This window comes from Echinops telfairi, unplaced genomic scaffold, assembly GCF_000313985.2.
Source record: "Echinops telfairi isolate 266 unplaced genomic scaffold, ASM31398v2 ScPeMD7_5592;HRSCAF=6446, whole genome shotgun sequence".
Classification (NCBI taxonomy): domain Eukaryota; kingdom Metazoa; phylum Chordata; class Mammalia; order Afrosoricida; family Tenrecidae; genus Echinops; species Echinops telfairi.
In genome coordinates, this window is record NW_022109491.1 from 24,346,009 (window position 1) to 24,358,404 (window position 12,396).

Below are 12,396 nucleotides of genomic sequence, written 5' to 3' on the forward strand. Positions count from 1 at the left end.
CCCGGCTCAGTGCCGGGGGAACTTACCGCGGGGCTTTCGGAGCGAGTTCTGGTTTCCCGGAAGAGTTTTGGCATTACTGGTGTGTCGGCACCGTCCTCATCTTCTTCATCCCCGTCACCTGTCAGATCCTTCAGGAATGAAAAGGGATGTTAGGTCTAGTTAGGAAAGGTGCCTAAGGTTATGCTTTAGACAGAAGTCTCATCTTGCAAGCAACAGACAAGTTAGAATGCCTCCGTGTTTGTCAGTACAGATTACCAAGCCACCCCAGAAGGAAAGATGAAATTATAAAGCCCCAGGGGAATCCAGAAAAACAAAAACGGAACAAGCATGCGCGTGCTACGTCTGTCTACCTTGAATTCGACCAATTTTGGGTGTGCCTGGGGAAGAGGCCAGGCCAAGTTCCACTGGTCAAAGAAACCAGTCCCCTCCAGGGAAACGCTTCCTGATTCTTCCATGATACCATGACCAGACCAGGAGCCAAATGCTTTCTGTCCTACATGATGGTTTGAACTTTTGAAGCAAGGCCTCCACACCAAAACCCACACAAACCGGTCCCCAAAACCAGAGTGGGGGGCCATCTATATCTGTCCAGAGTAAAGCCAAGACGAGAGAAGGGGCAGGTCTTCTGGCACATGGATTCACGAGTCACCTCCAATGGACTCAGTCACCCAGATCGATTTGTACTTTCTCCAATTAGCAACAGTATCTTTAAGACACAGCTCATAAAAAGATCACAAAGTAACAAATCTTCAAACCATGCCGGGACCAAGTTAGAACGGATCCTAACAGAGAATTTCTTATTGAAAACATCCCATGGGTTTTTGTCAAGAGAAAATGTTGCTTTCTTCAAAAATCCGGAGGATGAGCATCCAGTGGTAACTTTATAATGAGGAAGACATTTTTCTCCCCCATGATAGAAATTTAGCTGTCCTAGATATGAGACTGTTCAAAAGGCCTGGCATATGTTTGGACAAAACTTATGAGGTGAGCCCCGGGTTCCTTGTTTGAGGAGAGCTAAGGAGGATTGCTCCGAACCCTGAGAGGGAGAGGCGTGGCTGTACCTGAGTATACCGTAGCAGGCTGGAGACTTCCCTCTTGGATAGCCGCGAGCTTGATCTGCGGCCTGTGGAGCAAAGAACAGGGTTGTGAGGAGGTGGCAGGCCGTTCCCTGCGGCAGTCTTCAAGGTGCGGAGGCCTCTAGTCCTCTCTGCAAAAGGACCACAGGGGACAGGGACAGGCTCTTAATGGGACTGCATTCTGGGAATGCTGGATTATCAAAGGCATCCCCAGAGAGGTGCTGTGCAATCCACGGGCCACTGACGACCTTGAAGCCAATCATTCAGAATCCATCCCCCAGCCACGTTTCAAGTGCTCCGTGCGTCTAGCTGTTCCTGCAGAGCCCGGCCTGAAAATGGGAAACTTTTGCACTAACACCGGAGCTTTCTGGAAGGCTTCTCAACAGCACAGGGAGATTGAACCAGCCTGTCAGGATCTCTGTGGGAAGGAGCCTGTTTGTGGGAGGGAGGATGGGGACGCACCCTGAGGTTCCCGCCCTTCATCGCAATTGTTCCCAGCTCAAAGGGAACATTTTCCTACTGCTGAAGGACCAAAGCCCCCAGCTTCAGCTGTTGATAATCCCTGTTGGAACAGGACTGCCATCTCTTGGTGTTAACTTCTGGAGGGTCCCAGCTGAGCTGGAGCAGGAAAGAGTTTTAAGTAGAGGGGGCGAGGGTCTGTGGACACAGGAGGAATGGGTTTGGCTCTCGCTACATCCTCATAGAGCTGTCTCTCTTCCTTTCCTGGGGAGAGATGTGCAAATGATACGGAAGACCAGAAACCCTATCCCTAAATTCCCAAGCTGGCTCAGAAGCTCTGGTCATGACAGTTAGCATCTGAGACCACCCGACTCCCCGCCGGCTCAGCCACCTCTGCTCTCCGGGGTGCCGATGGCCTCCAGGATGGGGGGTGAGGGAGCATCTTTGGAGTAGGAGGATTGGTCACTGCAGGCCCCGTTGGTGACCATAGAGTCCTCCCTCCTGCTGGCCTCCTCCTCTCCGTTGAGCTGTCTGATGTCTCCCTTCATTTTTTCCTGTGGGAGAAGCCAGGGAGTTGGGTCACAGGAAAGCAGGAACCTGAGGGAGCACGTGCACCCCCCCCACCCCCCACCCCCAACATTGGCTCTCGGTTTGAGTGACATCCCCCTGGATGGGTGTTCATGGTGACACTCTGGCCTTAAGACCCCACCCAGGCTTCCGGCCATCCCCCCACCCCCCCACCCCCAATAACCTGCCCCCTCACCAAACTCAGAGGTATAGGACTTGGTTTCCGTGTGGCCAGACAGCCCCCAAAGTCTCAGAAGCCAGCACCCAGGAGGAGCCCCGGACTAGACTTCAAGCTGCGCTCTGCAATTAGCCGGTCCTTCCAAACAATACCATTTAGGAGCTGGCTGGGCCGGCCTGCCTCTCGCCAGCCCAGTCCCCCTGCCCAGCCTCGGCGGGCCTCGGGAAGCCAGAGCAGTATTTTCCCTCCTGACCCCTTTGTTTGCTCTCTCCCTTCCCCTCAGTCTCCAGGTCCTCTTCCCACCCGCCCCCTCCTCCCCCACAGAACCACTTCTCTCCCTCCATGGCAGCGCAGGCCCCGCCCCAGCCCATCCTTGGGGGCCCATTGGTCGGCTGGCCTGTCGCTCACTCCTGGCCTCCCTTACCAGCTGAGGCTGACAGTCCCCAGTGCCCAGAAGGGAAGGGGTGGAAGAAGCACAAGGCAAGGACGATGGGGGGTGGGGGCAACTGACTGGAAAGGATGCCCCTGAACTGGTCCATCCATCAACCCGCTCTGGGACAAGGTCTCCTACTTAGTGCCTCTCCTGGAGAGTGGCCCAGGGCTTCGCTGATCTTGGGCCTGGCCCTCTGCCTGCCCCGCGGGGGCGGGCTGGGGGCTCCCAACCTGTCTGCTAGAGGGTAGGAACTGGGGGCTGTCCTTCCCTCAGCTGGCCAGCTGCATGTACCCATCCACCAGTTTTCCAGGGAAGAAAACCGATGTGACCAGAGACACATTGTCTGAGGTCCTGGTGAGAGAGCTGAGAAGTAGGGCCCTGAATGAGCAAGGTGAGTTTCAACTCGAGTGACCTCATGTGAATGAGTGTCCAAGTTTCCAGGGATGTGATCTTTAAGGAGGCCAGGTGTCTGGCTTTTTCTGTGCGACGTGGGGTGGAGTTCTAATCCCAGCTCTCCATGACCTTGAAGCCCTCAACCTCTGCGGCATCGAAGGCTCTACCTGGTATCTCCGGGAGGCCAGGGTGCCAGTTCACAGCAGCCTTGAAAATGAGACACCCCCTTCTTCAGTTTGTAAAGACAGATCCTCAGTACAGTGTAAGGGTCCCCCCACCAAACACACACACCCATTCCCACCTCTCTGAATCCCCTTTCAAAGAGGGGTTCGCAGCCCACTCCTCCCTTCTAGGAACCAGGCCTTTGCCACTTTCCATCCCGATGGGCTGTCTGGCCCTGCCTGGCTCTGTGCAGGTGTTCAGCTCGGTGACTCCAGATCCCTGCCAGACAGTCCATGCTGAACATGGACACACACTCCCTAACCCCCACCCCACCCTTAGTCACTTCTGGAAGCTGGGACCTGGTGGGGGGAGGGGGCGCATCTATGCTGGCTGTGGGCCCCCTAGATCCCCCATGGAGCTGCCATTGCTGAGAGCTGTGCTTCTGGGGCAGGAGGGGCAGGAGAGGGGTGGAGACCCTTTCACAGGGGTTGCTGGAGACCATGGGAAAACACAGCTCCTCTATGTCTCCAGGAGGGTCCGCCCACTTGCAGATACGCCCACAGATGAGTACCTGTGGGAAGACTATGACCCACGCTACACTATGCTTCAAGACAAAATGTCACTTGTCATTAGAATATCTCACAATATATAATGACATAGTCTTGTGGTTTATCACTATGCTTTAATGATGTTCAATGTGTAACAATGAAAATACATCCCGCCCATCAGATATTTACATGATGGTTCATCACAGGAGCAAAATGACAGTGAAGTAGCAATGAAAATAGTGTTATGGTTGGGGGGTCACCACAACACGAGAAACCGTGATAAAGGGTCGTGGCATTCGGAAGGTTGAGAACTACTGCTCTAAAAACCAAACCCACTTCCTTTCTCGCTCACAGCGGCCCCACCGGGAGAGGGCAGATTCCTCAAGCTGTAAAATCATTGCCTGACCTTTGAGTTCAGAGCCGTGCACCAAAGGCTCTTTGCAGGGAAGGCTAAACCCAAAAAAGTTCCAACTCCCTGATTCTGAGTGTATAGTGACCCTACAAGGCAGGGTAGAACTGCCTGGTGGGTCCCGAGACTACCTCTTTGCTGAAATAGAAAGCCTCCTGTCTCCTCCGTTGTGGTTTCTAACTGCTGGACTTGCAGTGGGCAGCCGAAGACTTCCCTAGTCCACAGGGGTCCATGCAAGGAGAGCCGCTGCAGCCATAAAACCCACTCATGGCAATCAATCCAGTGTCCCACCTCCACGTGTCATTGTTATTCTAATTGAACACCAGTGAAGGAGCCCTGAGGGCCCAGGTCTCATTAAGAGCTTGGCTGCTCACAGAAAGGTTGGCTGGCTTGAGCTTTCCCAACTGCTCAAGATGTCACCCATGTCCATCACTATTGCGGTCATCGCATGGAATTGGCCAAGGCATGGGGCAAGTATGCACACTGGCCATCATTGACCCAGGTGATTCTGATATTAGAAGCATGCCAGCACAGACTGGTGAAAAATAAATCCTGCAACATTTTTCTTTAATAAAACTGGCCAGAGCTTGTTTTTTAAAAAAAAGATTTCAGGCAGCCTTGTTGAGCAGCCAAGCCCAGGAACCATCTGCCCCAGGCAAGGCAATGCAACTCCTGCTGATTTCCATGTGGTGCAGGGCCCAGCCTCCTTAGACTGGAGGCACCAGCCTCTCACCTCCTGGGGAGCTGATGCTAGGGTACCAGTCAAGCTGCAGAGCAGAGACCTGCATCTCAGGAAGCACAGGCAGGTTCACAAGTGAATGTTCCTTTCTGATTAAAGGTATACACTGACACGTGGAGGTTAGGGCCCCTGTGTTGCTCCAGATGTAGTTCTCAGGACCTCTTGAATTCTGGTAAAGGAATCTCACCAGCACCCCGCCCCCGGGGGGAGGGGGGGAGGTGTCCCTGTCCCCCACAGGATGGAGGATATAGCTGGCTCATGTCCATTAATTACCTGCTTCTCAGGCCTTGCTTTCCCCAAAGCCTGACCCAGAAGATCAGGCCAGTAGACTGCCTGCCTGCCAGGTCCACAGGACCCAGGGAGGACCACAAACTGTTGGAGTGTAAGCTCAGAGTAATCATTAATTCCAAGCATTTTGCCCTCAGGCCACACCAGTGTAATTCAGTAACCTGGGCAGCCTTCGCCAGGAGCTGGGAACAGGCCAAAATTGGAGACAAGCCTTCCCGCTTCCCTGGCGTGCAGGGCTCTGGATCTGAGGGATTGCTCACTCAAGCAAGGCACTGGTTGGGTTCCAAGCCCCAGGCATTCACTAACTTCAGTCAATAACTGGCCAGAGGGAGTCTTCCTCACCTAGACAGGCTGATAGACCCTGCTGGCCAGCACTGCCAATGATTAACCTCCCCAGGCCTTCTTTCTTCAGAAGGTTGGCAGCTCCTCCCAGCCTGCAGCCTTCCTGCTGTGTGTGCTGTGACCTGCCCCTAAGCCAGATGTCAACATTAGAGCAACCTCAAGCCCCACACAGAAGGGCTGCTTGGGTGCTTCCACGCATCAAGATGTATGTTCAGAAGCAGGAAAAAAGGCCCCCTTTCTATCTGCAGGTGGGAGCAGGAGATCTGTGATGGAATTAACTGCCCTTGGGTCTGTACCTCCCTGGGACTCCTCATGTGCAACATATTCTGGAACCTGACTGTGAAATGCCCAGCTTGCTTCCTCTCCTGGCAGTCTCCCCACAAAGCAAACCATCGCAGCCCTCCAGGCTCCAGGCAGCTGCTGTTCCCTCTGCCTTTCTCTCTACCCCAGGAGTTCAGAACCTGGGAATGTCTCTCTCCTGGGCTTCCCTGGCCTTCTCTCCGGCCTGGTAATAAACTCTTGGCAGTGCTTCCTAACCACGTGTCAGCAGCGATTCTGGGTGTCAAACCATTCATTTCAGCCTGGACTGTGGGGTTAAGTACTACTCTCACCATTTCACATAGAGAAACTGAGGCACGTTGGTTAGGCCGCCTAATCAACGCGTCACTGGTTTGAAGTGCTTTGTTTAAGCACTCCAGTGACATGAAATAACCATCAACAAAACACTGCTGGCATGCCTGTGTCAATTACAAGTCACCGCCACCCTGGAGGGCCCACCGAGTGCAATCATTTCTTTGGGTTTTCAGATTTTAGATCTTTACAGGAGCAACTTTTTCCTGCAGCGCTCCAAATGCGTACGTACACACACACACACACACACACACACACACACACACACACAAACTGCCTGCTCTGGGCTTGTGGAGGAGAGATCAGCACCAGAGGGAAGCTATTGTGATGGTTGACCCCATCTACTGAGCCTCCAGCCACCCACTGCGCCTCCTCCATGTCCCGGTTTACTGTCTGGTAAACCCACATTGGCTTGTCCCGGGTAACATGGCCCCCAGGACAGGACAGCTTGCTCATCTGGAGACACCTTTCCAGAGCTGGAGGAGAAACTGGCTGGGTGACTTCTCAGAGAGGTGGTGCGAGTTGCTGGCAGGGTTCACCATAGACTTGTACAGTACCCCCACCCACTCACTCACTCTTCTACCAGGGACAGTGGCTTAGTTACCAGGTCCCTGTTGTGAGCTGCACCTGCCCAAGCATCCCCCTTAAATCCCGACCCATGCCGGGTTAGTGAAGTCCTGTTCTCAACCTACATTCGACAGGCTCAGCTGACTTCATTGAGTCACCTGCTACATGGCCATGCCAAAACTCAAGCCCAGGCAATCCAGGGCACGTGGCTGTGCTGCTGTGCTCCTAAGACACAGGCGAGCCGAGTTACACACCTGATCGACAAGGCAGCCTTCCAGGGCCCGCTCTCCTACAGCCCGGAGCCATAACCTCCAGGCCGGATAGCTTTCCCTGATGCCTAAGCTCCCGAGGGGTGACCTTTGATCCTTGCCCAGAGGCTGGGGTCCTACCACGTGGTTCTGGGACAAGCAGGCACTGAGTGGGCCCACTGCAAGACCCTGCTTCATTAGTGCAGTTGGTTCATGCCCTGACTGAACCAGGTCAGACATGCTCAAATGTAATATGGCAGACAGAGGGGGGTGCCCCAATTAGACTCAGGGTGGAGACTGGGACACACAGACCCCTAGGCTAAGAAACTGAGAACCAATGTCATTTACTTCCTCTGGGCTTCCACCAGAAACAAGAGCTATAACACGCACCTTGGAAATGTTCACTGCATTAATGAAGCCTCATTCTGCAGCCTGCTGGGTGAAAGGCAGTGGTGGAAGGAAGGCCTCCCAGTCCCAGGCCTTGAAGCGTTCGGGTTCGGAAAATATGGTGACGTCAAAAGGGAAAGATGGAAAGATAGTCTGCCTCCTTCACTTAAAATTCCACAGCCTGTGGGAAGGATGCTCGAGTCCTCCCCTGGCCACTCCCTTCGAGAGGACCTCAAGCTTCCCTCCGGAAGTGATGTCATTGAGGGAGGGCAAGTTTTCAGTAGGCCATTTTACAGACAGATAAACTGAGGCTGTGGTTAGGTGGGTTCCTTCCCCAGGTGGACACAGCCACCCAGGTGGAGCCTCGGGTCTAACCCAGAAGGCAGGCCGAGGGTGCAGTCTTTAATCACAGGGAGTACGGCTATGAAAGGGAAGTGTGGAAAAGGCCCCTTCCCCAGGGGAGTGGGTGGGCAGGAGGAGTGGGGGAGGGGCAGCATCCAAGCATAGGGGACAGCAAGTACAAAGGCCATGGGCTGGAAATGGGCCACCCTCCCACCTGGCTGGTGAGCAAAAGGTCCCAATTCAGTGCCTTTGGCTGATAAGGAACCTCCATTACATCCCAGAAGAGCAGATTTACAGGAAAACAGTGAAGGGAAAAAAGCTCTCAAATGATGTCCCTTCAAGGCTTGATCTTCTGTAAAATGGTGTCATCTCAGCCAATTCACTACATGGTGGGTCCTAAGGATCCCAAAACCAACCAAACTGCCATCCAGTTGATGCAGACTCACAGCAGCCATGACAGGGTAGAACATCCCAAGGATGATAAATTCCTCAAGACAACAGTTGACACCATCTAGCCTCCCTGGCCTGCTCTGCCTCACACAAAAACCAAGGGCATCAGATGTCTTCATCCACCAGGACTTAGAACCAGCTGAGAGGGACCCTTGAGAGCTGATCTAGCGGGGAGAAGGGAAAGATTGTTTCTCAGCATTGTGGGTGACAGCTCAGCGACCAACCCCACCCCACACACGAGGCTGGTCGGTTGACATCTGGTCTAGAACAGGGGTCAGCAAACTTGCAAGGAAGAGTCTAAATCCTGTCCTTCATGACATCTTTACAAAAACTAATTGAGAACCATACATAGTGTTACAAATAGATGCATCACCATCATATGAATAATGTCCTTTAGAATCTTTCCGTTTGACTCAAAGCCACATGCATGGACTGAAAGGGCTGCTGCTTACCTCCCTCTGCTCTAGATGAAAATTCTAGGTGGGATGGAAAAGAGACTGGGAACATACAGAAAGATCTGGAAAAGTGTGGCAGAGTGGGACCAGGGAGGCAAGGAATCTACAGTTTTTAAGCCTGTGTACACAAAATGCAAGCATCTCCTTCCCCTACCGGGACTTGGGGTAACCTTTGAAGAGTTTGATGATGGGCAGAACTGTCACGTACCCAGGAAGCTCCTTTGCAACACCAGTGTCAAGAGGCCCCTCTTCCCACGGAGGCTAAGAGCAAGGGTCAATACTCTGCAGAAGACGCCCTGGGGCCACCAGATGGACTATCCAAAGTCCTTCAAGCTCTGTCCAACTGGATAACAGTGAGGATGCTGGTCCAGCTAACAGGCTGGTATCCGGCAACACCACCTAGAAATGCTGAGTGTTCAACAATTGTACTACTAGACAGAGCCTGTTCCCACCCCAGTTCTAAGCTCCGGGTGGTTATTGGCCAAGGATGCTGCTTGCTCCAGGGTGCAGAAGCTGAGTGCTCCGTAGGAGGCTGGCTAAAATGAATTAAGATGCAACCTCCCTAAGCTGAGAGACAGAGAATGAGGCTGTGTTCAGTGAATCTTAAAAAACCTACAATAGAATTCTTCCTATTAACCAATGTGAGCATGTGTGCTTAGCTGTGTTTCTCCAGTGTTTTCCAGGACTGCAGTCATTTCTCTCAGGAAGATGGCTTGTGGGGGTGACTTGCTACCATCCAAACACCTGACTTTCAGTATCAAAGAGACTTGGAAACAAGTGGACTTGCGTTCACTTTTAAACATTACTGATTCCCTTTCATAGAGCCAGTGTTGGCTCAAAGCAGCACGACAGGCAGGGTAAAACTGTACCTGTGTCTGAGACCAACTCCTTGATGGGAGTGGAAATACCCTTCTTCCTCCCTGTGAAGTGGCTGGGTTTCAAACTGCTACCCTGGCAGTTAGAACACCAAGCCATCACCAGGCCTCCTATGGTAGAGCCTAGGGAATCAAATTTCACCCCAAAAGGTCAAGAAAGAGTTCAGATAATGCTAATATTAAGTAGTGGGACCAGGGAGGCACACTGTTCCTCTAACTCCACCTCTCCTAAATTCCGTTTATGCCAGGGAGAGCCCTTGCGTGGTGTAAATGATTAACACATTTGGTTAACAAAGGTGGGAGGTTCAAACCTACCCAGAGAAGCATTAAGACCAGGCAATCTACCAGCCCATTGAAAATGCTTTGGAGCACACTTCCACTGCCCCATACAAGACAGCAGCCAAGGTGAAGTGGTTATCTCCATCTTGCTTTGCTGCTGGTTTATGTATCCTATGCCGCCAGGTAGCATCCCCTAGCTCCACCGTGCTGACACCTGCCCAGGTCAGCTTGCCCACCTTCTTCAAAGTTTCATTAAGTTCCTCCTTTAAACACCTGCAGCCCCGCATGTTCTTACTTTCAGTTCCTTGCTCCTAGCAACCTGCACTCTGCACACAGATCAATTCACTTGCTTCTCAGGAGAGCTTTCAGAGCAAGAACATAGCCTGCATAGTACTTTTTATTGAAAACAGCCCTTGGTAGCAGCTACTTATCACACTGGCCACATTATCTTCATTCCTGGCTTCTAGGTCTGCCCACACACCCCCATGGTCATACACGCAGAGGAAGCCCCTTGGGCAACTGGATGCTTGGACATTCTTAGCCTAGCACAGGATACAGACTGCCTGCCAGCCCTGCTGGCTCCAGCACTCTGGAGGCTGAGAGTAGTGGCAAGAAATGTGTTTGAATCCCAACTCTGTCCCCTGCCTGTTGTGACCTAAAGTTACGGCGTTGATTGTCCTGCACTGCACTTACACCCTGACATTCAACAGGTTCACATGCCAAGGCAGATGAGGCCACTCATTCCTGATTCCTAGTGCCCCTAGGACAGGGTAGAAGTACCCATGTGGGTTTCCAAGATGAACTCTTTATGTCCGGAAATAATAAGCCTTGTCTTTCTCCTGGGGAGCAGGCTGGTGGTTTTGAACCGCTGACCTGCTTAGCGGTCCAATGTAGAGCCCACTATGCCACCAGAACTGCTCTGAAAGGAAGACATTGGGGCTCTGAAAGTGCAAGTGCCCCACTGGGAAGGCAGTAGGTGACAGGAGCCAGGAGGAGGGGGATAGGCTGCCTGGAATACACAAGCATTCCATCTTGACCGAATCAACTTTCCCCAGCAGAGGGGACCTTTAGCTGGATCAGGGGGAGCCTGCTCAGGGGTGCTTACTCCCCAGCCCTCCAAATAATCTGAAAAGAGTGGCCCTGACACTTAAGGGTCTGGCCAGGCACATGGAATCGGCGTTGGGCAGCCTGTCCTCAGGGAATGCCAATCCAGGAGGGATAGATTAGACAAGGAAGTGAGAAAGACTCAGCTGAGTGACACCAAAACAGTGTCACCCCAAAACTAGACTGCCCTACCCTAGACAGGGTTTGGCTGTAGGGAGAAGAGGGACACTCAGGACTGCCTGCCGGGGGCATTTGTCCTGAGCATTTCATGACAAGTTTGCCGTGTTTCTCATGGCGCGGTTGGTTACCTCCCCACATAACCGGACACCACCCAAGAAAACTCTTGCCACTAGCCCTTGCCTTACGCTCCCTCCCTTTCTGTGTCCTCCCTTTCTGTGTCCACCTTTCTGTGTCCAGTGGACTGTCTTTCCACTCACCCAGTCTGGGTCTGTTCTGGGCTCCTGTGCTGCAGCTTCATGAAGCTGTGCCTGGCTGTTACCTGTAAACAAGCCACGGCTCACCATGACGGCTGCATGGGCCTGACCCTGGACTGGCTGTGAAGGACCCAGACCCTAGAAGACATTGTCCCCTCTGGGACCTGGGGTCCTATTTGAATCCTGGCTCCTGCCCCAGTTATGGCCCAAGCATGCCCACTGCCAACAGGAATCAAACTCAGAGAAATGTGCATGAATGGGGTCTAGTTACACACCCAGGACCCATCCCAGCCAGGCTTTGAAGGTCTGCCCAAGAACAGACTGCGACAGAACAAAGCAAGGGAGCCACCACACTGAAAACCCACAGCCCCCTTACCCCAAAACCCAGGCCTCCCTCCCACCCTGTGCCAGACTGGAAGATCCCTCTGTTCTGGGGAGTAAGAGGAACCTGGTCAGGTGTTGAGAAAGTCAAAGTCATGGTGGAGGAGTCACTGTCCCAAAAGGAAGCTCACCCAAAGTTTCCAATTTCGCTGGCTTTTCAGTCCATCCAGGATGGAGAACAATCCCACCTTTTGAAAAATATTACATTTTAAAAGATGAATAAATAAATCAATACTGCTGAACACTAGAAAGTGGACTAGGCATCAGGAAGATTCAAAGGTTGCCCACATAAAACAAAATGAAGACCACTGAAAACAATTTAGAATGGAAGCATTGCTGGAAACATTAAGGACAAAAATCCAAGAGTTGGGAAGCTCTCAGGACACCACCAGGATAGCTCTTCATCCTAGACAGGGAGCACTACACAAACTGAAGGACCCTCCCCTCCTATAGACCCAGGACTTCATCAGGATGAGAAGTCATGGAATTCTGATCAAAACAAGAACCTGGCATCTTGATGTAGGCAGTTTGTTGGGGGGAAACGTGGGGGAGTTCAAAAGGAAGAAGCCAAAAGTTGCTCATGCCCAGAGATCTCTTTTCCCAACATTACCCAGGAAAGCCCTGTTTGTCAGCTGGGATGCCTTTGCACT

The 12,396-nt window shown here is 52.5% G+C and overlaps 1 protein-coding gene across 2 annotated transcripts in view; it reads right to left on the reverse strand.

The window, feature by feature from the left end:
- DNMT3B (DNA methyltransferase 3 beta) overlaps nt 1-12,396 on the reverse strand; it is a 35,277-nt gene that overhangs the window by 19,080 nt on the left and 3,801 nt on the right. For both annotated transcript variants that reach the window (XM_004697922.2, XM_004697919.2), the window contains exons 2-4: nt 1,927-2,089; nt 1,062-1,123; nt 27-128 (exon numbers count right to left, since the gene is read on the reverse strand). In XM_004697922.2, the coding sequence (XP_004697979.1) occupies nt 27-128; nt 1,062-1,123; nt 1,927-2,083 (321 nt within the window). In that variant the 5' untranslated portion in view covers nt 2,084-2,089. The remainder of the gene's footprint in view (nt 1-26; nt 129-1,061; nt 1,124-1,926; nt 2,090-12,396) is intronic.